We start from the raw sequence: 26,912 nt of genomic DNA on the forward strand, positions 1-26,912 counted from the left end.
ACTGCATCCTGCATCCATACTTTAACTGCTGCATGAAGGGGGACTTTTCTCTGTCTTGAATCTTCCAACATTCAGCTTCATTGGATGCCAGCTAGTTTTGCCGTTATGAGACAGGGAGAAAAACTTTCCTATCCATTTTTTTCCGTGTCATGCATAATTTTCCATGTCATGCATAATTTTATGAACTTCCAAGCATGCCACCATGGGTGACATATGTGTGAAGCTTGTGTCTTTCCAGGTGGTTGTTGGACTCCCAACAGCCTCGGGCAGTGTGAGGTCAACATCTGATTAACAGAAAGATGCAGAAACACTAGGAAAGGAGGCAAAAATGGACTATGCATTTAAATCCAAATCATATTTGCCTTTTGAAAATATGCAAACCGAAACAGCTATTCTTTGAAATTTGTACTTACCTGAATTTTCTAACAAGGTTCTCCAACATTCACAAAAATGCATATATTAGGGCAGTGTTTCCCAAACGTTTTTGGGCAACGGCACACCTGTTTACCGGAAAAAAATCTCGCGGCACACCACCATTAAAGCCCCGCCCCGTGACGTCAGCGCGCAGCGTCACGCCGGGAGGGACGCACAAAAGTGAAAGTTTTTTCCCTCCCCCTTGCCGGGGTGGGAGGAGGCAGCAGAGCGAGGGACTGAGGGACGGCGGCAGCTGAGGCGGCGGCGGCTGTTGTGGTGGTGGCGGCGATAGCGGGCGGAGGAGGGGGCGGCGGCGGGGCTTGAGGAGCCGTCGCCGGGAGTTGCTGCTGCTGCTGTTGCTGCTGCTGCCCGGACATGCCGGCCTCCTCCTCCTCCGCTGTCTCGCGCTCCTCCCTTTTGCGCACGCTGCCCCGCCGCTCGGCACCACCACCGCGGAGCCGCCCCCGGCTCGACGCGGATCCTCGCCGCCGCCGCCTCTCGCCGCCCGACTCGCCCGCCTCCCTCCCACGGCACACCAGCCGATGTCTCACGGCACAGTAGTGTGCCGCGGAACACCGGTTGGGAAACACTGTATTAGGGGAAAGCGTGCATGGAAATGAAAATATTAGTGACTATAACATGCAAATATGCTGTATATTCGGGAAAATAGTTTGCAAAACTATTTGTAAAAACCATATAAAAAGTGTTTATTGGGGGAAAATTGAAATAAAGCACTGATGAATTTTCATGAGGATTTCTGTTTGAATGAGTGCAAAATGTAGAAAACAGAATTTAAGAATGAGAAACAGAGAACCAAAATTAACTGATCCTCCTATCTCTAATAAACACCCTGCAAGCCTTTCAGGAAGGATGCACATTGCTGCATAAACCACACTGCCAACAAAATGAAGATCAATGCTCTGCGAATCGGGATCAATGCTCATCTGGAGGATGCATTTGGGACTTCCTTTATCTAGCAGTTATTAATGCTTGGCACCTATTGAAAATCCAAATTGGGACAAGGCGGCTTCTCTTTCCCCATTCTACACTTCTTGCTCAAAGTAATCAGAGATGAAAGCAAAACTGCGGAGCTCAATGACGTACACATGATTTGCATTCTTTCAAACAACATTCCAGATGCACGCAGGAAAGAAAAATATGATTAACAATAAATGGGAGCAAATGCTTGTCAAAGCCCAGGCCTAATAAACACAACTGTAAGCTTTATTTATGCAAACAAGATCAGGATGGCTGCTCATTTAGCAGGCTGGCCTGGAGGGGGAGCCCCATGACATTTTCTTGCTTTAAAGCCTGACTTGGGGGGGGGGGGGGAGATACATGGCAACTTCTACGGCTAGGTGGCAGTATATTCCCAAGAGAAAAAAAGCACACCCTGTATACTGCAGTACTGTGGCTATTTGGCCATTAGAAGCAAAGGGCATGCCATGCTGCTGCCTGTTAGCCTTGGCTGCCCCTTCTTATTTGCAAAGCACCCTCAGGAGGGAGTGATTTGCATCAGAGAAATATGAAGAAGGCTGTGCCTTACCCTCTCCTTGCCACATGCTTTCAGCTGAAACTGCTTTCTGGCCCACACCCAATACTTTTACTGCTGGGACGCTCCAGGCCCATGCTGGTGAGCTTTGTTTGTTTTTTAAACACCTCATCCATCACTGTGGAAGGTTGCCTGGATGGGAAAGTGGCCATTATTCTGGAAACCCTCCACTGTTTTACATCTCCTTTCGTTATGCATCATGGGCTTGATGGTGGTGGTGTTGAGTAGAAACATGCCCTGCGTGCCCCTCTGGCAGATAGAGAGGAGGAGACCATTGGGTCAAGAAGGCAGTTTTTGCATATGATATACAGTAAATAGAATAAATGTTCATAAATGTACAAGGCAAACACACACGTACAGTGTCTGAAACAGTACAGGAGAGCACCCCTGAAGCCATTTTGACTCTCCCAAATTGACCTCAAATATTTATCGGCAAGGAGGAAGGTAATGGGAAAAGCTTTCCAGTTGTCTTTGGACTGTAGGGGCTTACACCTCCCTTTGCAAATACAGTGTGGCAAGTATCTGTTAAGCTGAGCAAACTATCAATATATGTAAGAGATTCGGGAACTACAGTATTTACCATCACAAAAGAATGGCCAGAGTGCCCAGGTTGAGCAATGATTGACCATTATCAGGTATCCTGATGTTGGTCTTGGGGGGGTGTGGTCTTCTTGAGCTACAGGGGATGCAATTTTAAAAGTCTATATAAGAGCTTGCACACCATTGTTCGGTGTTCCTCTCCTCCCTCCCTGCGTGTGGTGAGCAGGGGACCCTATTGCAACAGTTTAATAATGATCATGCTTACTTGCTGCTTTGCTTCTTAATATTCTCTGGTTGGCCTCTGTTATTTTCTCTTACTGCTAGAGAACCTACTTAAGGACTCTGTACGGGCTCTTGGATACCCCATAAGGGAAAAGGAGCAGTATTTTCTTATAATACTTGGAAACAGCATCATTTTTATTAGAGCAACTGATGAAGGTGGAAGCCAACATGTTTCGCTTTAAGAAATTAAATTTTCTGTTTTCTACTCACTGTAATAAATACAAACAAACAAACACACTTTCTTTTTCTTTAAAAAGAGGCCATGACCTAAACCCGTCTCCAGAGGGCAGCCTACGCCGGCAAACTGCATTTTATAAACAAGAAACAAGCCCTGATTTTCTCCCCAGCCTCATGTATCCTACCTCAAAAATGAGAAACAGCCGGGAGAAGTGTCCTGTCCCTGGCAATGTTGCCAGGATGTATATGTAGGTGATCAGCCTTTTGGGGGAAGGTTTAAAAATGGAATGCCTTTAGTCCCGGGGGGATTTCCTCCCTCTGTGTTAAGAGATGCAGGAGACAAATAGATACTAATTAGCTGTGGAGAGAGCCTTGTGGCTCCCTGACCTTTCGCTCTAATCCATTTGGAACGGAGCACCCTATTGAAATATGTTTGTGCCAAGGCAGGACAGTCAGTGTAGCTCAGGCTGCTGCATGATGCCTCTTCGGCTGGAGACCTTGACAGATCCATAAGTGTATGTTCCCCTTTCCCCCTTTCCCCCCGATAACAGTTTGCAACAGTCCTTTTACATCTTTCGTTTTGTAATTTAAGGCTTCTGCCCTCCCAGCCCATCTTCCAGGCTTTCAGTGTTGCGTTGCATTCCTTCGTCCCCTCTGCTGCTCCTCGGAAGTGCTATATGCTGGTATCCAATGCGGCTTTGGTGCACGGATGGAAGACGAATGAAAGGGTAGGTACCAGTGGAACGGGCAATGCTGGCTTTTCTTTCTATTTGTGGTTCTTTCAGGCATATTTCTTGCGAATCATGAATGTGACGTTGCAGCCTGGGGCCCCCTTCCAGGCTGGTGTTTTTCTGCAACATGCAATCGTAATGGATTAGTGGTGGAATTATCCCGGGCCGTCCACACATTGTGCTGCTTTCTTAGCATTCCTGTTGAGATGCGACAGGTGCACGCAATCTTCACTTTCTGGAAACAATTGAAGACATGCTTGTTCTGACAAGCTTTCCCAGGATCAAAGCAGTTTGATCAAAAAGGATAAAATGATATATTTTTTCCAATAAAAACAATGGACAACAATAATTGAAAGCAATTGAACAAATTTAAAGCAGCAATAAACAAATAACTGAAATAAGCATGAACATTCTGGCTATCTTGGTAGGCTTGTCTAAAGAAAAATGCTTTCAGCAGGAGCTTAAAAGAGTACAGTGAAGGCACCTGCCTGGTATCAATAGGCAGGGAGTTCCAAAGTGGGTTCTTCTGTCTTGATTTAAATATATATGTTTCTGTGTTTGCAACTCTTTTTACGTGTAAATCACCTTGTGGTGGTGGTTTAGAAGATGATTAATAAATCAGTAACAACCACAATATAATGTTTTGTAATACCTCCTTAATGTTGTTGCATTATTGCCATCTGGAGGTACACTCTTGTTCCACAGAGCAACAAAAGTGGAAGGAAAAACAATAACTCCAGAACATGGCAGTATGAAAAGTTAGAGGATTTTATCAGGAAGTTGTAGGACACACAATGATTGCAAATGAAGCAGTCTGTCCACCCTGGAACTTTTGCAGACACAAAGAGTAGGCAAAGTGGGATTGCATCTCTCTGCCCTGAATGTCAGCACAAATCATGTGTCTCTTATTCCCATCTAGTTCCATTCTTTGAATTCAACCGTCACGCTGTCTCATTGTAACAGGAGCAGTATATGTTCTCTTGCGGGAACGGGGCACATTTTCTTGTTATGTTTTCTTGATCTCTCGCATAATATTGAAAATTGTCAGCTACTTGGCTGACAGTGCTATTTGACTCAGTTCAGACAAAATGGCAAAATGTAGCTTGGAGCTATGAAAGCAAGCCTTGAAAGAGGCACACACACCCCTCAGAGTAATTGGCTGCTTCCTGGGTTTTAGAAAACCATAGCTGGTTGTTACGTCGAAACAGGAAACTATGGGTTGGGTCCAGAGATCCCTAAACGGAAGTCTGCTCATGAACCAGCGTTCTTTCATCTCCTGAAAGTGGAAGGGTGCCGTGTGTGTGTGTGGTACAGCCATTTTTATGGGAAATGGCAAGGGGGCTGCAGGCAGCAGTGAAATTCTCTGCTGGATTGCAGTCTCTTCTGCAAATGGAAGGGCACTCTCGTTTGGATATCCGAGTCTATGGGTTTCAAACCATAACCAGACACCGGTTTGCAATTCTGATTTGCAGGACAGTTGTAAACTACAGCTTGGCAGTTCAGATGCAATGACAAACTATGGTTTGCCACAAACCAGGAAGTAGTACAAAATGAGAAGGAAACTTTGTATGAGCTTTAGACTTCCAGGTACCTTTGTGTAGCACCAAACTATGGACTAGCCTTTGTCTTGGGAATTTGATGGCTTGACTTTGCTGGTACATATTTTTGAAATGTTATTAAAGTCTAGTGTTTGGGAGCCATTCTGTTTGGAGTAGGTGGCATAAGACTTTTTTTTTTTTTAAATCAGTATCTGAAATTATCTGTGCTGCAAAACCTCTCTTGGAAGCAGTTCTCTCACAGCCATGTTCCCGCTTCCAATATTCTCTTGGGAACAGTGTGGGTTAACAGATTTGTAACGCCAAATGAAGAACATGCTGGCCATTTGACTTTTCCTCCCAAATGCCAAACACGTTTGCTTTCTCCCTGCCTGCCTCTTTTTGAATCTGAGAAATATGAAGAGGAACAACATATTCTGGCTTGCAGAAGATAAAGCAGAATGGCTCAGAGAAGCTGATCGATCAGTGGAATTATCTCCACGAATTGCATGTAAGACATGCATTGATTGAAGACAATGCAGGACGGGCGAGGTGTCCTTTTACACTAGCATTCTCTATTTAGAGCCGCTAATGGAGGGTGGCAGGGTGGTGAGTGTGTTTGTTCCAGCCTGGCTGCCAAATTTCCTAACGGGGACCCACTCAATCACGCAAGCCTTGTCCTTTTTCTTCTTTGGCACTCGCTAGTTCTACGTGCATTTGCCGCTATCTGAACGCCTCTCCTCTGCAAAGCACAGGATAATAGTGTTATTTGCAAACAAAAATATTGACTTGCCAGAAGTGCCCCTATCTAAACATGGTTGTTTATCACATTTGCATCACTTCCTTCAATAAGCTCTTTTTTTCTGCGGGTGGAGCTTAATGGCTAAGATCTATGATCCAGGAAGTTCGCTGTCTGAATTTTGCCTCTGTCGCTAGGGAATGAGACTGATGCACATAGCTTCAGCTGAGAGTGGCAGGAAGCTGGTTTGTAGCAAAACAGACCATTGTTCCATTTTGTTCAGTACTATCTAAACCAGGGTTCCCCAAACTTGGGTCTCCAGCTGTTTTTGGACTACAATTCCCACCATTCCTGCCCACTGGTCCTGCTAGCTTGGAGTTATGGGAGTTGTAGTCCAAAAACAGCTGGATACACAAGTTCGGGAAACACTGATACACTCACAGGGAATTGCTCTCCAGGGTTTCAGACAGGGGCCTTTTCCAGCACTAGCTAGACGTGCTGGTTCTTGAACCTGGGACCTTCTGCATGCAGCTGTGAAGAGCCTTCTGGAAACATTCACTTCAGGTTTCTATTTGTTTATTTGTCATTTAATCTCAATCAGACAGAGGTACATCTTAGCTGTGGTTAGTGGAAACAAGGTGTCCTCAAGCCATCGTTCATGGGGGTGGGAAGGGCTATCAGTGGCTACTAGCCAAGATGGCTATGCTGTGCCTCCACATCTGGAAGCATCTGCTTGGCTATTGTGTGGACAGGACTGCTGTACTACATGGGCCTTTGGCCTGATCCAGCAGGCTCTTCTTATGAGAAATTAAATTCAGTTTTCATTGAATGGTGCACTTGCCATTCATACTTTCCGAAACAATATACCCTTCCAAAACGACATAGCCCTCCTTCAAGAGTTGCACATGAGATGCCAAGAGAAACTGAGATTGACATATTTGCCCTAGGAGAAACAAGCTAGCCTGGCCCAGTGGATTAAAACTGCTTCAGAGACAAGCACTCTGGGTAGTTTGAGGTAAGTGTCCCCACCTCCCAACTCGGGGCATCATGCGGGGGGTGGGGGGTGGGGGCGGGGAGAATCAGCCCTCCCTGTGTTTCGAGGCCTCATGACTATTCCTATTGAGCACTTGTATTGTCAATCAGCCTATTCAGTCCTATGCACTGTGTTTCACAGGCACAAGGAAGCCCGTTCCTCACCCTCAAGGGCAAATAAGCATTGTGAAAAGGAGAGAGAAGTATTGGGGATGGAGGGATATGGGCCAGTGGAGTCACACCCTTATTCCAAAGTTAGGTCTTCATTGTTGGCAATGAGGATCAAGAGAATTTCTGGCCAACTCAATGGATTCTGTACAGTGATGGCATAGCAAACCATAGTTTGGTGTTACAAGAATGGGCATGGCCTCCCACTGGGCTCACACTTCCCTTCCTCCAGTGTAGTCAAAAAGAGAGCAGAAGCTTTCCCTTCTGTTTAGTGCGTTGCCTGAACCCTCATCTGTGCCTAACCATAACTATGGTTGATGAAAACAAGGCAGATTCATAAGCTTCACAAGTTTCCAGCAACTGGTATTCAGACACTGCCTCTGACTGTGGAGGCAGAGCACAGCCATGCTGAGTAGCCATCAACATTATTATTTTATTATTATTTATTGAATCTATATACCGCCCTATACACGGAGGTCTCGGGGCGGTTCACAGAACAAAATCAAAATATAAAACCACAAAATATATAATCAAAATAAATTTCCATGAATAATACTGTAATCAAAATAATTAAAATAATTTCCATGAATTTGTCTAATCCTCTTTTAAAGCCAACCAAGTTGCTTCTTGCTCATCCTTATACCTTTCACACACATTTTTTGCTCATCCAATAGCCAAATTACAAGGGGTAACAATGTGGAGGGGGGAGGGTGCCCTCTTGGGGGGGGCGGACTTTAAATTAACAGCATCCTCTGTTTTTGCACCCACAGACTTTATCAGTGACCCAGGAAGTGAGCTGTAGGAATACAGATAAAAGCCAGGGCTTGGGAGATAAGGAAGTGGCTGAAATGCCTTGTGTAGTGGCAGATAAAGCGGAATGCCTGTTATGGCAATGTCCACAGAGGCTTTGTTTCTTAATGCAGTCAATAGCTGCAGGGCGCCTTGGTGGTTTGGCCCAGCAACAAGGCCAAAGGGGGAGGGAATGGGGACGCTGTATCAAGGATCCCCATTGCATAAGACGCTTCGCTTGAGCATGGGAGGGTCTTGCGTTTCCGATTACATAAAGAAGTTTGCGGTAAGCAAATATATATATTTATATATTTGTAAATATATATATATTTTAAAGTAACTTTAAAAACTGCTTGTATGTAAGGTCTAATTGACTGTGTCACATTTTGACTCAGATATCCAGACCCTTTCCAAGTTAGTCATTTTCCAAGTGACCTAGAGATGTTTTACATCTCTAGGTCACTAGAGATTGTACATTTTTTATTTTTTATTGTAAATCTCATTGATGTGCACTGTTTGGATGCATGCTACGCTGCAGTCCTGTCGATGAATAGTGGCATAAGAGAGGACCAGATTGATAATAATGAATAAAAAGTCATAAATACAACAAGGGATCTGTGTGTGTGTTTGTCCAGAATGGATCCTATTTAAATTACGTATTTTCATTTTGTTCTGCTTTTCTTCCAAATCTTATCACCATTGTGTTGTTGTTTTCCTCTGTCCTGTCCTATATGTGTTAATAATACATCATCATTGGAGGTTGGGGAGTAAGGTCTGGAATGGTTTCACTGGAAAGCTGTCACAAATCATGCAAAGAGAGGGATGAACTTCAAGGAGTTTCCTACTGAAAACTGTTCAGTTCTTCTTCTTTTTGCCCAAGAAAGCAACACAGCATAAAATGAAAATCAGATAGGTGGGACTTGGGGAAGCCCACTTAACAATGTTTAGAAAAATAAGGATATGACAAGAATTTGTTTGTATTGTTTGTCTTTTCTGTTTGTGTTTTTTATTTGTGTTATAAAATGAATAAAAAATTTTGGGAAAGAAAGAAAGAAAGAAAGAAAGAAAGAAAGAAAGAAAGAAAGAAAGTTAGATTCTTCGTTTCTAGTTTTTCTCTGAGTATGTCACTTAATCATTTATCAGAGATGGCAGGGAGAGAGGGAGCTTTTGAGGGGTGGAGAATGAGTAATAACCTTGGTGGTTTACTTAAAGGATAGAAACCTTTGCTTTTAAATGTGCATTCCTCTAATCCTGGGATTGGGGACCTTGTGACGCTCCAGATGTTGTTGAGCTCCATCACTCATCAGAACCAGCCAGTAAATCTAGAAGTGAGAGTTGTAGTGGAGGCCTAAAGTTGTCCACAGTTTTTCTAATCCCTTAAATCCACAATTTATTTTCAGCGAAGAACAGTAATGCAGCTAGGGCTGGACTTTGGTGCTAAAATTCTAGGCCCCACAGCCCTTCCCTGCTCCACCCACAAATGACCACCCGGTTAAAGGCAGATGGTGTGGCAGTTGCAAATAGGCTCCATATCAGCGCCTGACTTGGCACTGATATCGTAGAATATCAGTTGTCTCCATCACCGTCATTTTATAATTGACGGGCAACCAGCCAACTATAGAGATGTTATGGTAGTTACAGGTGCTCCTCCAGTGGCGTAGCGTGGGTTGTCAGCACCCGGGGCAAGGCAAGTAATTTGCGCCCCCTAACCCGTGGATTTGTGCCCCCTAACCCTAACCCCCAGATGTTGCACCCGGTGCAGCCGGCCCCCCTGCACCCCCCACACTACGCCACTGTGCTCCTCTTACGGTTTTCACCTTGAAAATATATAATAGAATCATAGAATCATACTTTTCTACATCAGAATGAGGGCTTATTTCCAAGCAAATGTGTTGATCGTTAGATGGCCACCAACTTGGATGTCTTTAAAAGAGGGTTGGACAAAGTCATGGAGGGTAACGCTACCAATGGCTGCTAGCCACAATGGCTCGGCTCTACCTCCACTGTTGGAGGTAGCCATGCTTCTGACTACCAGTTGCGGGAAACCACAGGAGGGGAGAGGGCTCTTGCGCTGGGGGCCTGCTTGTGGGTAGTTAAGAAATAAAGTAGACAGGAATATTTGTGGTATAAAAAGTTGCAGAATTTTGGCAAGGAGTTGATTGGAAGTGAAACAGTATGTCTACCCTTAAATTTTTGCAGGTACAAACAATATTGAAAACTTCAGAGCATGGGAAGTCACCCAAAAGATGTATAATTTGGCATTGAATATTTGTTGTTGTTTTTTTATTGTATCATAATTTGGAATGTTTTAATGTGGCTTTCTAGGATTGTTAAAATGGAAAATTTAATAAATATTATTTAAAAAAGAAAAAAAGAAAACACATCATGTATAACTGCCCCAATACAAATGATCATGGATGCACAATGGAAAGGGCATCTGAAGGGACCATTAATGGCCTAACTCCAGTGTCATGGTAAGCCAAACCATGGTTTACCTGGGACCACATGAATGCAGCTTCCTAGAGAGTCACTTGCAGCCTCATTGCTCCTTCCATAACTTTTTACTTCTACGTCATGCTGAGCTAAGCCAAAGTTTTGCTCCACATGTACTCTGAACCCAGGCTCATGGGCCCCACCTGCACGTTACATTTTAAGTATCTTCATATGACTTTAAACGGTCATAGGTTCCCTCAAAGAACCGTGGGAACTGTTGTTTGTTAAGGGTGCTGAGAGTTGTTAGGAGACCTCTGCACAGAACTACAATCTCCAGTGTGGTTTAAAAATTGACCCTCTTCGCAGGGAACTGAGGGATTTTGCCAGGCCTGTAGCTGTTTTTAGAGGCAAGCTGATTCATGTGGAGGCTTCTGTAGGTGGTCAGTTGCTGCTGGCAGACCAGCCCTGGGAATGTGGCTCCAAGTGGGGAGACACCAAAAGGAAGACATCAAAAGAGTTGATACCCTTTTGGGTATCTCCTTTGGGATATGGTGAGGCTGAGAACGTTCCCTTTGATGATGCTTCTGAGGATGGGCTTGCTCCTGGGTGACAGAGAGAAGCAGGTACAAAGATGTGAGTCAACGTGACTTCTACACGAGCGGTAGATGCTGAGGAGCTGTATCTCTGGTGACAGTATGAATGTGGCTCGTGTATGTATTTTCAATATGATTGATGGTGCTTCTGGTGGTTTTTGCTCTTTTATATTTGTATTAACTTATTGTATTTATTTATTGTGCATTTGCATTTACTGTACTTCTATTATATCCTGTATTTGTTTTAATTGGTTTCCCGCTTGTGTGTTGGGGGGGCAGTTTGGGCGAAAAGCAGTACAGTGGTACCTCTGGTTACAAACTTAATTTGTTCTGGAGGTCTGTTCTTAACCTGAAAATGTTCTTAACCTGAGGTACCACTTTAGCTAATGGGGCCTCCCACTGCCGCCATGTGATTTCTGTTCTCATCCTGAGGTAAAGTTCTTAACCCGAGGTACTACTTCCGGGTTAGTGGAGACTGTAAGCCGAAGCATTTGTAACCTGAAGCGTTTGTAACCTGAGGTACCACTGTATATAAATAAACCAATGAATGAATACTGTGGTTAGGTGATCAGAAACTCTTGCTTCTCTACTAGAAATCACCCAGAGATCTACCAGTAGATTCAGATTTACCTTCTGTGCACACCTGTGGTAAATAAAATAGTCTTCATTGCCTTTCCTACAGCAGACAGTGAAGGAACCAGGCATATCATTCTTGAGAGCTCATTAGCCAAATCCAGATGTTGCAAGGCACCAATTGGCAAAGTATTAAGATCCAAGAACTTCTTCTCAAAATAGCAGTAGCTTTTAAAAATTAATTAAGCTGTAAATGAAAGAGTTCTTGGTCTGAATTGCATCTCTGCTGTGAATGCGCTGGATATTCTTCTTGGAAGGACTTGGACCCCTGCCCCCACAGCAAGATGATAATGGTCTTGGCCTACCTCATAGGGTCGTTGTGAGGTTTGCAACAAGAGAACCAATGTGCAGTGCTTTGAATGCTTGACAGCTAAGTATTGCTGTTGCCAGGCATGACTGCTCCTCTGCTCAAGCTGTTACCCCTTCCTTGGCTCTCTGTTGTTGTGGAACTGCTGAGCCTAAGCTTCAACTGATAAATTATTCTTGTACGTGCGACTGACGTCAAATGAAAATGTCACAGAGATCTAAGTTGGCAGGTGAGCATGTGCCAGAGAGCACACACTGAGAGGAAGGTTGTGGGAGACCCGGGTATCGAAAGGGACTGCTTGGGGAGCTATTCCCATGGTTGGTGTGGTGGCTGGGAGTTGTCCCTGCCCCTCCAGGAAATAATCCAGTTACTGCTAATGGAAAGAAGATACTGACACACTCTCTCTCTTTCTCTCTCTCTCTCTCTCTCTCTCTCTCTCTCTCTCTCTCTCTCTCACACACACACACACACACACCTTGGTACAGATGGAACTACCAAAACAAACACATAATCAAAAGCTTGTAAGAATTAGCCTGGCCCAATGATTTCAGTGAGATTCAGGTGCTGCAAACATTTCCAGCGTTAGAGCCTCAGTAATTTTTGTGGGAAAATCATTTTTGAGGGCTAATTATTTTACCGTTAATTGTGGAAACAATGTTGACATGCCATTCTGCGCAGATTTTCTCTCCCCCGTTTTCCTTTTACACTGGGGGTTCTCTTGGCACCGAATGAAGAATTCAGTTTGAGTTGTTTCAGTTGACAAAGGCATGCTGGCAGTAGATATATACTCCATATCGCTGTCATGACGGTCTATTTTTAAATTTCAACTGCCGGCCAAGCTTGGGCACGGAAGGCATGTATGTGTTTTGATCATTGTGCGCACATTTCTGCTTTCACAATGCTGGCTTCTTTTAGGCTATACCATGTTGTATCCAGCTCAATTCCATCCTTTCCTTTTGGGACGAAGCAAAGGATTTTATGTGGTTTCAGTGCACACCGCTGGCCTTCCCCAAGGAGTAGGGGAAAAACAGCAAAACATTCTTGCCCTCTCCTTTCTCTGGGTGGGGATGTCTGCTACATGACCATTGCCAATTCTCAACATGCTTGGTTATCAACAGCCTCTCAAGGAAAGAATTTTAAACGATTCTGTGACGTCAGAAGGCCAAGAGGGAGGGGGAGATATCCCTCAAGCCCACCGCCAAGTTAAGATCATCATTATAAGCCTGCAGGAGGAATATCTTACATAGCAGCTAATTAGTGACGCCCTCACAAAGTGTTCTAGAATTTTCCTTCCTTTCCAACTCGAGATGGAATTTCATAGAGCTATCCTCTAATTTCAACAAGTAATGGGGCTACCTGCCTAATCCATTTTTTATTTTTTTTGCCACGATGTCTGAAAGCAACCAGGAGATCGACGAAGAGTTTGTAAATAAGTCACAGGTTACGAAAGGGAACAGTTTAAGCACAATGGACCAAAAACTGAACCTTCTCAACGAGAAGGTAGACAAACTGCTGAATTTTCAAGAAGACATGACGGGAAAGCTTCAGAAGGTTAACCAAGGGATCGATGATTTGGGGAAAGGCCTTCACAGGCTCACCGTCTCACGGACGCCTGCCGACCAGATCGGTGGAGTAAAAAGGGGCCTGAAATTTGAAGACGGGGTTCACCAAATGGACACCCAAAGCACATGTACCGAGATCCTGAAGCTTATAAAAGTGACCCATCAAGATGCTTCAAAGTACAGGGAGAGGCTGGAGAAGATGGAGAAAATGGTGGACTCGGTGGACAAGGTTGTGAAATGTTTGGGGGAGACTTTCAAAAACTCAAAGGTGGTGGATTTTATCCTGAAGGGTGTTGTCCCTTGGCAGAAAGGGAGCCTGGTTGAAACCACAGAAGAGGTGAGTCCCCCTCTCCCCACGTTGCTTGTTCAAGACCTCCTGCATTAGTAGAAATCTTATCACATTTATTTAGTGGGATGGGGAACCCATGACCCTCCAGGTGGTGTTGGCCTCTATCAGTCCTAGCTAGCATGATCAATGGCCAGCAATGTTGGGAGCTGTGGTCCAACAATATACTTTAGATCCCCTCCCACTGTGTCTGATTTTATATTCCAGACAACTGGTCTTCAACTGATGAATCAGGACCTTGAAGTGGTAAAAATATATGAAAATTTTAAAACAGAAAACCAAGTATACATAACTAAGGAACATATTTTCAATATTTGCTGGATTAATATTTCCCATGGGCAGCTGGCTGACCACTGAAAGAAACTGGATGTAATGTTGATAGTTTTTGAATAAAATTGTTTGTGCCCTGGAACTGTAGGATTCAATGCTAAGTTTAGCATTCTCTCTGTCATGGTATTCTGCCCATCCTTTCATCTGATTATACTTCCTGAAAGAGAAATAATTTTTTAGTTTTCAGGCAGACATATTCTATAAGCCTTTACATTCTTTTTTTGTTTCTGTTTATGAATTGCTAAAAGAGCTGTCTTGACACATAGCACCACTGTTTCATTGTATTTGTTTATGTGTTCAGTTAATTTTATCTGTTTTGCCTTTGTTACGTGTTGTCTAAATTTCGGTAACTCATCACCAAGAGGGCTGGAGCAGATGCCCCCCCCCCCCGATCCAGACGATCTTTCCTTAAGTTCTTTTGTCTGGATAGACTTGTTGAGATTCATTTGTAGCAGGAGATGGCGCCAGTATTATCAAGTGTAACAGTATTAGCAAGGGGGTGCAGGCCTGGTGTGCATGTGCGCACGCACAAAAATCACCCCAGAAACATGTCTCCAGTTATCTGTGTAAGGTCGTGAGTTTAGACAAGAGCTGGGAGCTGAGTAGTAGGAGAAATGGCAAGGCGGTATGAAGGTAGACTGCTGGAGACTATAGGGTGCATGGTATATGCATGTGGCAATGTGCTGCAGCTGTCACGGCAAGATCAAACTGCAAGAGAAGCTTCTAGACCTCATGGCACTATGGCACAAACATGTGCATTCCCCCCCCCTCCGCCCTTCCTCCTCGCCTCACTCTGGATGCTTTAAGTACTTGGGTCATGTAAAATGTAGTAGTTTCTAATATGTCTATTGTAGTACAGTGGGTTAAGTACTTAATTCGTTCCGGAGGTCCGTTCTTAACCTGAAACTGTTCTTAACCTGAAGCACCACTTTAGCTAATGGGGCCTACTGCTGCTGCCGCACTGCCAGAACACAATTTCTGTTCTCATCCTGAAGCTAAGTTCTTAACCTGAAGCACTATTTCTGGGTTAGTGGAGTGTGTAACCTGAAGCGTATGTAACCTGAAGCGTATGTAACCCGAGGTACCACTGTAAAGTGATGTGTGTGTGTGTGTGTGTGTGTGTGTGTGTGTGTGTGTGTGTGTTGCCGACACAGCTCCTTGACAAGGGCAACTCTAGGTAAGCCTCCAGCCTAATGTTAAACATGCAGGGAGTTTCAAACCACTGGTGCTGCTACACCGAAAGATGCAACTCTGAACGCAGGCAGAACAAACAGCCTTGCAGAAATGTTCATTGCACACATCGAAGTGGTGGAGCAAGGAAGTCGAGAAACCACCTCCTCTTACTTGCTGTGCAGTGATATGGATTGGGTCCAGAGGGAGAGGGCAAGGGAAGGAGCATTGATTTCCATGGCAAGGACACTGAGGCCATTTTGACCAAACGCTTCCCAGCCCGAATCTGAAAATGACACCAAGGGAAGTAAATGAGGGGAAAGGTTTAACCTTTGCAAGTTAACCGTGGCAAGTGGGTGGCTATTAGCCGCAATGGCTATGTTCCCCCTCCATTATTGGATGAAGCCCTAAACGGCCTCGGTCCTGTATACCTGAAGGAGCATCTCCACCCCCATTGTCCAGCCCAGACACTGAGGCCCAGCTCCGAGGGCCTTCTGGAAGTTCCCTCGCTGTGAGAAGTGAGGTTATAGGGAACCAGGCAGAGGGCCTTCTTGGTAGTGGTGCCTGCCCTGTGGAACACCCTCCCAGCAGCTGTCAAGGCAATAAGCAACTATTTTACTTTTAAAAGACAACTGAAGGCAGCCCTGTTTAGTGAAGTTTTTAATGTTTGATGCTGTATTGTTTTTAATATTTGGTTGGAAGCCGCCCAGAGTGGCTGGGGAAACCCAGCCAGATGGGTGGGGTATAAATAATAATAATAATAATAATAATAATAATAATAATAATAATAATAATAATAATCCCTCTGAATATCCAGCGGCTGAGAATCACAAATGGTGAGAGTGCAGATGCCCTCAGGTGTTGTTCTGGGCTTCTAGTAGGCAGAGTTCTTCTAATGTTCCTTTGCTCATCCCCGACCGCAAGATTTTGGGATGGCCACCGACTTGCATGGCTTGTGGGAGGGAGGGATAAGACAAACTCATGAAGGCTAAGACTTGTCAAGAGCTACTAGTCCTGCTCTTGTACTCATTGCCTGCTTGCAGGCTTCCCACTGAGGCATCTGGCTGGCCCCTGGTTGGTTGGGAGAACAGAATATGGGACTAGATGGGCCATTGGCCCTGATCCAGCAGGCTCTTCTTACATTGACCAGACTTTCCCTTTCCCCCCTTTTAGACTAAAGATAAACCAGAAGAAAAAGGTGCAAAAGGGAAGCATGCACCTAGCAGCAAAGGAATCCAGGCAGAAGGCAAGTACTCCTTGAAAGGTATCTATAAACGTATCACACTGAACAGATTTGCAGAGCGGGCACAGCGTCGATTGCTGAGAAATTTCATGGCACTTTGGCCAATATCAGGACCTTCACTCAAGTTGGGGTCTTAATAAGATAAGAAATGCAACAAATGAGCTAAATGTTTATTTTATTTCTTGATTTCAAATATTCGTTCTACACCTTTAAGTGCCAGACAAAAACATTTCTCTTTAACCTGGCCTTTGGTTGCTCGACATCCAATGCCCTTTTAAAATGTGTGTGTGGAGTTATTGGGTTGTTTTTGTTTTTATTGTGATTTTATCTCATGAACTGCCCTGAGATCTGTGTGTATAAGGTGGTATACTACTACTACTACTACTACTACTACTACTACTACTAATAATAATAAATGTAGTGCACACACAGAATGGAAGGCGAGATGTGGCTGTGGCACCCAATTTTGGCCTCGCACAGGGCACCGCTGAAATTTGAAAGACCAGAGTCTACCCCCGATACCACTTTACAGTAGCTGCTCCCAAAGAATCCTGGGAACTGCATTTGTTTCTGTTTCTCTCTTTTTTAAAAAATAGTGTTCAGTGATTCTTACTTTCCTCCCAGAGGTATAATTTTCAGAGTGGTTTAACAATTGATCCCTCTTCCCAGGGAACTCTGGGAATTGTAGCTCTGAGGGGGAAATAGGGGGCCTCCAAACAACTCTCAGCACCCTTAGCAAACTACAGTTCCAAGGCAGCAGATTTGATTCCTACATATAAAATTCTATGATTTAATACTTCCCCCCAGAGAATATACATCCTTATTCAGAGGCTCCCCAAAGTTTTTACAATGAAGACACACCTATCAAGCCTTAGTCTTAAGGACCAACATACACATCCCATGCAACTGATACAGGGAGCATCATTTTTAAGATTCTATGGGAGAAGTAATAACTGCTTGAAATGGTGTGGTGCTGCTTTAAATGTACAGTGCAGATGGAGTCTTAGGAAATGCTCTCCCATCTTTTTTTCTTTTTCTTTTTGCAAAGTGGGTCCTCCATCCCATATATACCGCCTTCCACTAATGGTTCATCCAATGCTTTCTCTGTTCGTATCATTTCTGTCTTTAGGAAACAAAAGGGAGAAAAAGTTGGATGGCGATGATGGAGCATGTGAAAAGGTGAACGTGGCTGCTCCGGTCCTTTCAAAAGTTGACTGCAGTCCACATACAGAACAGCAGGCAGCCCAGTTGGAAACCAAAGAAGCGCAGGGACAGGCAGGTGACCCCATAGCTTGCCCAAAGCAAAAGGACGCTGCTGGGGTCAGTGCCGTGCTCCAGAACAATGGCCTCTCCTGCATAAGCAGCGGCAATCCAGCTGGATGCCAGAAGACAGACAAAGCCTCTGGCCTGGAAGATCCTCTTAAGAAGCATGTCAATCCAAAAGCAAAGGGAAATGAAAACGAGGTTTCCCGGCTTGGTGCTCCTTCTGTGAAAACTGTGTCATCTGCCTCTAAGCCTGGTGGTGAAGTTATACGGACAAGGTAATGGCATAGCCTAGAGGTGGGCAAAGCTTTTTCACCTTGCAAACAAGGCTTCTGGGGATTGCATGCTCATGGTGGTGGTGGTGGTCAGGGATAAAAGTGGGTGGAGCAACAGAGGAGACTCATAATTTTGTAGGGGAGGCTACGTTCCAACCATGCAAAAGCCAGAGCCTTTGAGAGACAGGTCTGTCTCTCCTCCCAGGCAAACAAGGGGCGTGGTTGCAGTTCAAGGACACATTCTAAGCAGACAAAAGTTCTCAAGGGAGGCATCAGAGCAGGGTAGCTGAGGGGTATTACCTGGGGAAGGGGCCTGGGGAAAGTCCTGAGGGCTGGATAGAAAAGCCCAGAGAGCCACATTCAGACATCGGGTTCCCCACCTTTGGCATAGCTTCTTATTTTCTCGTAAAATGCTTCAGAATGCCAGTTGCTGGAAAACACAGGAGAGAGTGCTCTCATGCTTGGGTCTTGCTTGTGGGTTTCTCATTGCGGGCATCTGGTTGACAGCTGTGAGAATAGGATGCTGAGCTAGGTGGGTCATTGGCCTAATCCAGCAGGCTCTTCTTACGTTCTTATCTGGACTGGAGGGCACCATGTTGGCCACTCTTGAACCAGAGTACGAAAGCTGTATACAAAATGTGGCCGAGGAGGGGCATTGCTCATGCTACAAGATGCCAGTGGTGTAGCGTGGGTTGTCAGCACCCGGGGCAAGGCAAGTAATTTGCGCCCCCTAACCTGTGGATTTGCGCCCCCTAACCCATGGATTTGTGCCCCCTAACCCTAACCCCCAGATGTTGCGGCTGGCCCCCCCTGCACCCCCCACGCTACGCCACTGCAAGATGCTCTTTAGATCCAGGGTTATATACTTAAAACAAACAAACAAACACAAAAAAATTCCCTCCACTGCAGGCTTTTGGAACAATGTTATTGACAAATAAATCCATTCAGCAACCAGGGACAGCCTGCGCATGAGGCTAGGGGAAGCAATTGCCTTTGGGTGGCAGGCTCTGGACTGTTGCAGAGAGGCAGGGAGAGACAAGGGACCGCAAGTTTGCATAGGTTGTGTCCAGCAGATGGCAGTATTAGAAATACAGGCATTGCACCAAACAGGTTACTTTGTGTTCCTGCCATGTTGAAAACTTGATCAGGCGATACCTTGAATTACGGTCAGATTGGTCATGCTGCAAAAACTGAAGTTTTCACCTTGCAATAGTCTTAAGTGAAAGAAGTATTCTGCAGATTTAATTAGGGTAGGTCAGCCTTCCGCAACCTCTAGGTGTTTGGAACTACAACTCCCATCAGCCTCAGCTGGCACAGCTGCTCTGAATCATATTTCCAGTAGGAAGAAAAAACCCCACAAAGGTAATACCTTCATTAGGGCCAGCTAAAACAGTGGCTCCCAAATGGGGCAGTGGGATTATCTAGTAGGGCGCTAAGAGGCAAGGGTTTGGCAGGGAGGTGCTAGAGATGCAAATGACCGTCAGACTTTGAAAAGCTGGTATCAGTGGATCAAGTTCATCCATTTGGTCGATTTAATCAAACTAAATAGTTTTAATTGGATTTTGACTAAATGTGCAATTAATTGTTACTGCTTTGAATTTTATTGTCGTATTATCTTCTTTAGTGGGTTGTGCAGAATGCAATTGTGAACAATGCTTTTCATGGGGTAGGATAGGGAGCACTGAGGATGAGTTTGTGGAACTAAGGGGGAAGTGGCCCAAATAAGTTTGGGAACCACGGAGCTAAAAGTTCACAAGGAAACATCTGAAACTGAAAAGTGTTTGCTCTGCAGGCTTTCGATCAACATGGAAATGAGCGATGCCCAAGACAAAGCGTCGAAGGGGAAAGAAGCTGGTGTTGGAAGTCAAGGAGGCAACAGCAATGGAGCACCAGCAATTTGCCCACCGCTATCAAAAGGTGAAGGAACAAAGTGCTTGCCAGACTCTTGTAAAGCTAAGCAGCCCTCGAAGAACAGCAGGGCTGAGCCAGCCCAAGAACCAAGAGGGGCAAAGTCTTCGGATAAGCAATCTGAGCAGGTGCCCAAACTGATGGGTCCTCCTCCTCCGTCACCACTTAAGAAGACCGAAGGGAGAGCAGAAGTCAAATGCAAAATGGCTCCATGCCCAAATTCAGTGGCAAGGGACTCTGGGAAAGATCCAGGAGGCAAAGTGAAAGCTCCCAAGGAAATGACAAGGATAACGAAAGACTCTGTGAAAGACGGCAGATTGGAGACTGTGGAATCGGGTAGCTCACCTGCAGAAAGGGAAGAGAGAAGAAGACCCAGTCAGGTTGCCACAAAACCGACTGAAGATGCTGCGTCTTTAGCAGCCGGTAAAGTGGAGGAGGTCATCATTGGTAAGAAGCGGGACATGTGCTACCCAGACACGCCTGGGTCACATGGACACTACAAATCAAAAATATTTTGAAACTGATTCAGTGGCATTGAGGAGGGGGTTGGACACTATGTCCATTGAGTGCAATATTGTCCACACTGACAGGCAGCAGCAGCTCCATGATTTCAGGAAGGGGGTTCTTGTGGTCCTACCTGGAGATGCCAGGAGTTGAATCTGGGACATGCCAAGCAGATGCTCCTCCAGTGAGCTTTGGCCCTTTCATTAGTTTCATTAGAAGTTTCCTATCAACCCACTGACCAGACAAAGACCTGTTAAGGTCCAGCAAGGGAGGGCTTTCATTTTTTATTTTATTTTATTATTGGAAATTTTATTTCCCCAATATAGAAATCCACCTGTGAACATAACACGGGCTTTCAGACCAGGGGTGGGGGGACAGTAGGGGCTTAATTTGCAAATAGGTCATTGAGATGAATTGGTCAATTCTGGCTCCCTTCAGCTTCTCATTTTTCCAGTCTTAAATTCCATTCCTTTCATTTCCACTTCACTTTGCATTTAAAAAAAAAGTCCTGATGAAGATTCACCGGTATCTTAGTGTTAATTTGGTATGCCACTTTGTCTAACATGCATAATTTTTGCAAAGAGGTTCCTAATGTAATGCATTTTTGCATCCCAATATATGCATTTTGTATGCACACTTTAACCCCAGTACAGACATTTTTGTACACATTCCCTTGGCTGGTGAAAGGCATGGCAAAACTGTGAGGAAGACAATGATTTTCAAGTGGGTGGGACATCACACAATATAGGCATAATTGCCTATAGCGTACAGACACTCTTGACATTTTAACAGCCTCATGTCAAACTGGTTGGGCAGATTTCAGAAGCACTCGAAGACCTATAGGCTGCATGGAATAATTAGTTGAGCGTACTCACCATAACCAGTTATGATTGGATCAAGTTAATAAATTCTGTTGATCTAATAGATTTTGTTGATTTATTTAAACTAAATAGTTTTAGTTGGATTTTGACTACATGTGCACGCAAGAAAAACTAGTGCCATAAGCATGGTTTGTTTCTGCTTCAGACGACAGCCCTCCGCCTCCTGCTCCTTTTGAACATCGGATCGTGAGCATCAAGCAAACTGAGCTGACGGCGTGTTACTCTGTGTGCCATCACGAAGTCTTGGGAGGGTGAGTCCCGCTAAAACGCCCTCCTTATTATTTTTATATATTTAAAAATCATACCAGGTATGATAACATCTAAACCCAGGGGTGAGAGACGGGTTATGGTTGCCAAGCCAGAAGAAGAGGGAAGATCAGTGTGGCCCAAAGTGGGCAGTTGTGGCTGCTGGAGGTTGGTTGGGTTACCTAAGCAAGCAGGGGTGCCAACTTTAATAAAATATTGGAAGGAGGCCCAGGTAAGCTATATCCTGCATAAGCGATCACATGATGTGGTGCATGCACACCATTTGAATGGCAATGCCCATCAACTTAGGGGGAGCCTGGCCCCCTCAAATATTTTATTGTGGGGCTGAAGATGCCTCAGAGTTGACTCCTAAGCAAGGGGGTAGCAGCGGGGCACTGGAGATGTAAATAACTATCAGACTTTGAAAAGCTAGTACCACCGGATCAAGTCCATCAGTTTTGTTGAATTAATTCAACTACATCATTTTAATTGGATTTTGAATACATGAGAAATTAATTGTTACTGTTTCTATTTTTTAATCATTTATCTTTGTAATTATCATTATTATTCATTTCATTTCTATACCACTTTATATATTTTTTAAACAATAATCTAAAAGCGGTTTGCAATAAAGCATCAAATGAAACAATCCAGAATAAGACCTTACACAAGAAAGTCAAGTATAAAATAGAGTACATTCAAAGCAACTTGATTAATGGGAACCTGAAAAGATTTCAAAACAAAACATTGCCAAGGAGGTGAAGTACAGAATACATTTAATGCAGCAGAGTAAACAACAGCAACAAACTCAAAACCAATTATCTTAACATTATAAAGGAAGTCGAATGTAAAATGCACATTTAAAACAACATAATTGGTGAGAGAATAAAGTATTATCTTAAGCATGGACCAATTATGCTGCTGTTGCTATCAGTCTTGCCAATGTTTGTTCATGTTAGGCAGTGGCTGTGGAAGTTTGGGCTTTATGACCTGGGTCTGCACTAAGAGGCAGCTAAGATGGTCTTCCTTAGTGTGTTGTGCAAACCGCAGTTCTGAATAATGCCCTTTTAATTCCCACAGTGGTTTAACAACTAGTCTCTTTTCCTAGGAGACTCTGGAAACTGTAGCCGTATGGATCTCCTAACAATTCTCATAACCCTTAACAAACCAGAGTTCCCAGGATTCTTTGGGGTGGAGCCATGCCTGTTTAAAGTGCTATGATACTGCTTTAAACACATCGTGCAGATGGGGCCTTACTCAGGTCCTTTCATGTGAATGGGTCTATCCTGGGTAGGACTTAGTGGAGAAAACCCTACAATGTTACTTTGACATTTCCCAACATCTGGACTGAGGTTGTAATGTAGAAATTGAGAAGGCCCGCCCGTAGCTATTGACTCTGGCATCATTTAGAAACAAACAGATTTAGCACAGAAATATCCACTCGAAGGAAGCTTCGGTAATGTGTTGCTAAAGGACAGAGACCAGGCGTGTCCAGTTACGGAACCCAACACAGACCACCGTCAGGTTGTCATTCCACGGTGAAAACGAGGAATACAAATGGGGTGTAATATTTTAACGTAAGCACTGGACAACTGGCTGGAAAGATCAAGCCTAATCCCCCCCCTAAGCTGGGAGAAAGAAGAGCCCTTAGACCTCCCGACCTCCATGATTCCGTTCCCTTTGTACCAAGTTATTTTTAATTGATGATAAGAATAGTTTGTCTCCGGAGGCGTCTGCGGTGAGTGGGCCTCTAAGCCGCTTCCCCTCCGGGCTTCACTGCTTTGTCTTCTCCATCAACAGGGGGCGTTTTGGTCAAGTTCACAAGTGCACCGAAAAGTCAACGGGACTCTGCCTGGCAGCCAAGATCATCAAAGTGAAAGTAGCAAAAGAAAGGGTAATTATATCCTCGTTAAAAATAAAAAAGCAAGGCAAAGAGTGGGGACCTTTTCTTTCAAGCCACGTCTAGCCATTGCCGCCAAGCAAGATATCCTACTCTCCCTTTTCCCTTTCTAGCCTTCTCTCTAAACCCCATGGCTACAGAGCACCCTCAGTCCTGATTAGGCTGTTTGGGGGCTCTTCTGCTCTTTGGTTTTTGTTTTTTTAAAAAGCTTTTTAAAAGCTTTTTTTGTGCATTTTTGCAAACCTTGAGGTCTTCCCAATCATGGTGATACCAACCTCCTCTCTCAGCTGAATCTGTTTTGGTTACAAACTTGGCAGCACTTGCCAGCTGAGTTTGCTGTTAGAAGGACTGGATAGAAGGACTGGATAGTTCTTCCCACAATCTAAAGCCCAGTGGGGTTAGATCCTGGGACTAATTGGGGTTTGTGAGAAGAGATCAGGAATGGTACGCAGGTACACTGTACACAGGTTTGCATTTGATCACAAATAGCAGATCCAGGCCTGCAAATGCACAACAGTGAATATTGATTCCTTTTAGGTTATGCACTTGGTTTGTGGTGGGCAGTTTGCTGGTGCGACCCAAAAACCATTTAACTGGAAGCTAGACTCCATTGAAATCAGCAAATCACACTTCCAGGCTGCTTGCATTTTGGGATACAGCGTACTCCCAAGCAAGCTATTGTTTATGGGAAAGTGTCAGGCTTTGGGGGCTCGGCTTCCTCCCCCCCCCCCCGGCTGTAGATAAGCAGTACAAAGAGAAAGCAGTCTCTTACCAGTAACAGAAATGTTTAATGAATGCAGCAAAAGAACAAGCAACCATTCTCGGAGTGCAGGTGCTCCCAGTTAAGGTTCCGTCCATTTCCCTCTAGTCACTTCCGTCCTCTCATCTCCTAACCTCCTGATCTCTCAGCCATTGAGCCTTTTGCACAGCCACCTTATCTGATCTCCCAGCCTTGGGACTGAGAGGCTGCACATCTTCCAGTGAGAGAGAGAGTCGGCTAGCTCACACTCTTCCCGTCCTTCTTGCTGTTCACCTCCCAGTTCTGTCCGCCGATTGTCTTCTGAACTCTGCCCCTCAGCAAACCATTGTTCCAAATTAACACTACTCCACTGCTCCTGTGGAGTTTCAGGATCCTGGCCATGAGTGGGGGGGGGGCCCTCCACCATTCCTCATCAGAGTTGTACTCCTCAGCCTGGTTTCTGACAGAAAGCCACCTTAGCAGTGCAGGATCACCCAGAGCCCTAGCAATGGACAAATAAATCAATTTTGGTTCATAGAAATCTCACTGGAACCCGCTACTGTTGCTGGGCCTGTGTGGGTGCCGCCATATTACCCAGCTAAGGGAGGCTTCAGGGGTGGGGTGGGGGGTGGCCTGCAACAGGTGGGGAGGCAGCTTTCTGTTTCGCCTCAGGCTGCTCCTGCTGTGTGCCTTCTAAACCCTCCACCCCACTGAAACACAACGTCTGCAGACTGCTGCTAACGCTCACAATACTCTTAATCGCTAATATTTCAGGAGGAGGTGAAAAACGAGATCAACATCATGAACCAACTAAACCATGTGAATTTGATCCAGCTCTATGATGCTTTTGAGTGCAAGAACAACCTCACCTTAATCATGGAATAGTGAGTCATAAAATATCTTTTGAGTGTCTTGTGCGAGCAACTGCAGGAGAAACGCTACAGAACTTGTCCGTTATAACATTGCATAAACCTGCCCTCCCCGCTGGGTGCCTTCCGGATGTTTTGGACTACAACTCCCATCATCCTGATCACTGGCCAGACTGGCTGGGGCTGATGGCAGTTGTAGTTAAGGGCACAAGGCTGGCACAGGTTTGAGCAAACAAAATAATACATAATATATAAAACAGCTTGGGTTGTCCTTTATTCCCAACTTTACCAATTGAAATTGAACCTTTCTGATCTATTGATAAATCAGCTAAACCTGTGATCCTGTGCACACTACAGGATGAGTTCTACTGAGTTCCACTCCTGTTCCCTCTCACAGAGCTACAATTCCCAGGGTGGTTTTATCACCAATCCCTCTTCCCAAGGGGCTCTGCGGACTGTAGCTTTCTGAGGTCTGCTAGCACCTCTCAGCACCCTTAACAAGCTACAGTTCCTGAGATTCTTGGGGGGGGGGGGCTGTCACTGTTTAAGTGGTATGGTACTGTTTTAAATAGGGATGGGGTGGTGCTGTGGTCTAAACCACTGAGCCTAGGGCTTACCGATCGGAAGGTCGGCGGTTTGAATCCCCGTGATGGGGTGAGCTCCCATTGCTCTGTCCCAGCTCCTGCCAACCTAGCAGTTCGAAAGCACACCAGTGCAAGTAAATAAATAGGTACTGCTGTGGCAGGAAGGTAAACAGCATTTCCATGCGTTCTAGTTTCCGTCACTGTGTTCTGTTGCACCAGAAGCAGTTTAGTCATGCTGGCCACATGACCCAGAAATGCATATTGTTGATGGGGCTAATCAGTGGTTCTGCCTGTCATTGACTTGGGCTCCACCTCCTAGCTGCCCTGCTTTCTGCTCCAGTTGTTCCAGCAGGTACCACCACTGCCTGATCCATCAGGTTCAAATTGCAAGACAAGGGATTTTCACTAAAGATTAGGAAGTACTTCTTGGTGGTGCAAGCTTTCTGACAGTGGAATAGGCTGCTTTGGGAAATGGTGGACGGCTGGATGGCTAAGTTGGTATAGTTGGCTAGATAACTTTTGATGTCCTTCCAACACTTATGAACCTATGACTGATGTCTGCTGAAGTTGGGACCTAATGTATGTAAATCAATTGAGCTGAAAAGAGGATACCCATCTCACTTCCATGTTCTGCTCTGTCTCCCTATTAGTGTCGATGGTGGTGAACTGTTTGACCGGATCACAGATGAAAACTACAACCTCACGGAACTAGATGCTATCCTTTTCACCAAACAAATATGTGAGGGCATCTATTACCTGCACCAACAGTACATCCTTCATCTGGATCTGAAGGTGATGGAAATTTCTACTCCATGCCAATTTATAGCCAAAATAATTGCAGCTTATGCAATTGCAGCAAAGAAAATCTGAGCAAGAATTTTGAACCAAACCCCCGTAAGAACAACCCCAAGAAGTTCCAAGGTTGATTTTAAATTTGATTCAGTTTTAACCAGAAATTATAGGAGACTTCTGCTCCTATTTGTTTGTGCATTTTTATTTATTGCATTGACTTATGGCTATGAACAATCAATATTTATTGTATTGTTAAAATTCAGTAACACCTCCCAATCACAATCCAGTGAGAAGGGTGGCACCATTTTTCCCCTGATCTTTTATACTTTACTTACTTTTAAAAAACAGGTTTTTTGTTTGTTTTTAAAACATAGC

General features: G+C 44.7%; 1 protein-coding gene across 7 annotated transcripts in view; it reads left to right on the forward strand.

Moving 5' to 3' along the window:
- Nucleotides 1–3,142: 3,142 nt before the first annotated feature.
- MYLK3 (myosin light chain kinase 3) overlaps nt 3,143–26,912 on the forward strand; it is a 29,295-nt gene continuing 5,525 nt past the window's right edge. Inside the window, exons 1-9 of one of the 7 annotated variants that reach the window (XM_081201154.1) lie at nt 3,143–3,213; nt 3,558–3,693; nt 16,507–16,597; nt 17,706–18,117; nt 19,907–20,469; nt 21,553–21,658; nt 23,454–23,547; nt 25,067–25,176; nt 26,396–26,537. In XM_081201154.1, coding sequence (XP_081057280.1) covers nt 3,158–3,213; nt 3,558–3,693; nt 16,507–16,597; nt 17,706–18,117; nt 19,907–20,469; nt 21,553–21,658; nt 23,454–23,547; nt 25,067–25,176; nt 26,396–26,537 — 1,710 coding nt within the window. In that variant the 5' untranslated portion in view covers nt 3,143–3,157. Of the gene's footprint in view, nt 3,214–3,331; nt 3,481–3,557; nt 3,694–8,032; nt 8,246–13,124; nt 13,825–16,506; nt 16,598–17,705; nt 18,118–19,906; nt 20,470–21,552; nt 21,659–23,453; nt 23,548–25,066; nt 25,177–26,395; nt 26,538–26,912 lie in introns of those variants that run through there. The other 6 variants (XM_081201155.1, XM_081201158.1, XM_081201156.1 and 3 more) reach the window with 6 other exon arrangements.

The sequence above is a fragment of the Podarcis bocagei genome, assembly GCF_964188305.1.
Source record: "Podarcis bocagei genome assembly, chromosome: 7".
Classification (NCBI taxonomy): Eukaryota; Metazoa; Chordata; class Lepidosauria; order Squamata; family Lacertidae; genus Podarcis; species Podarcis bocagei.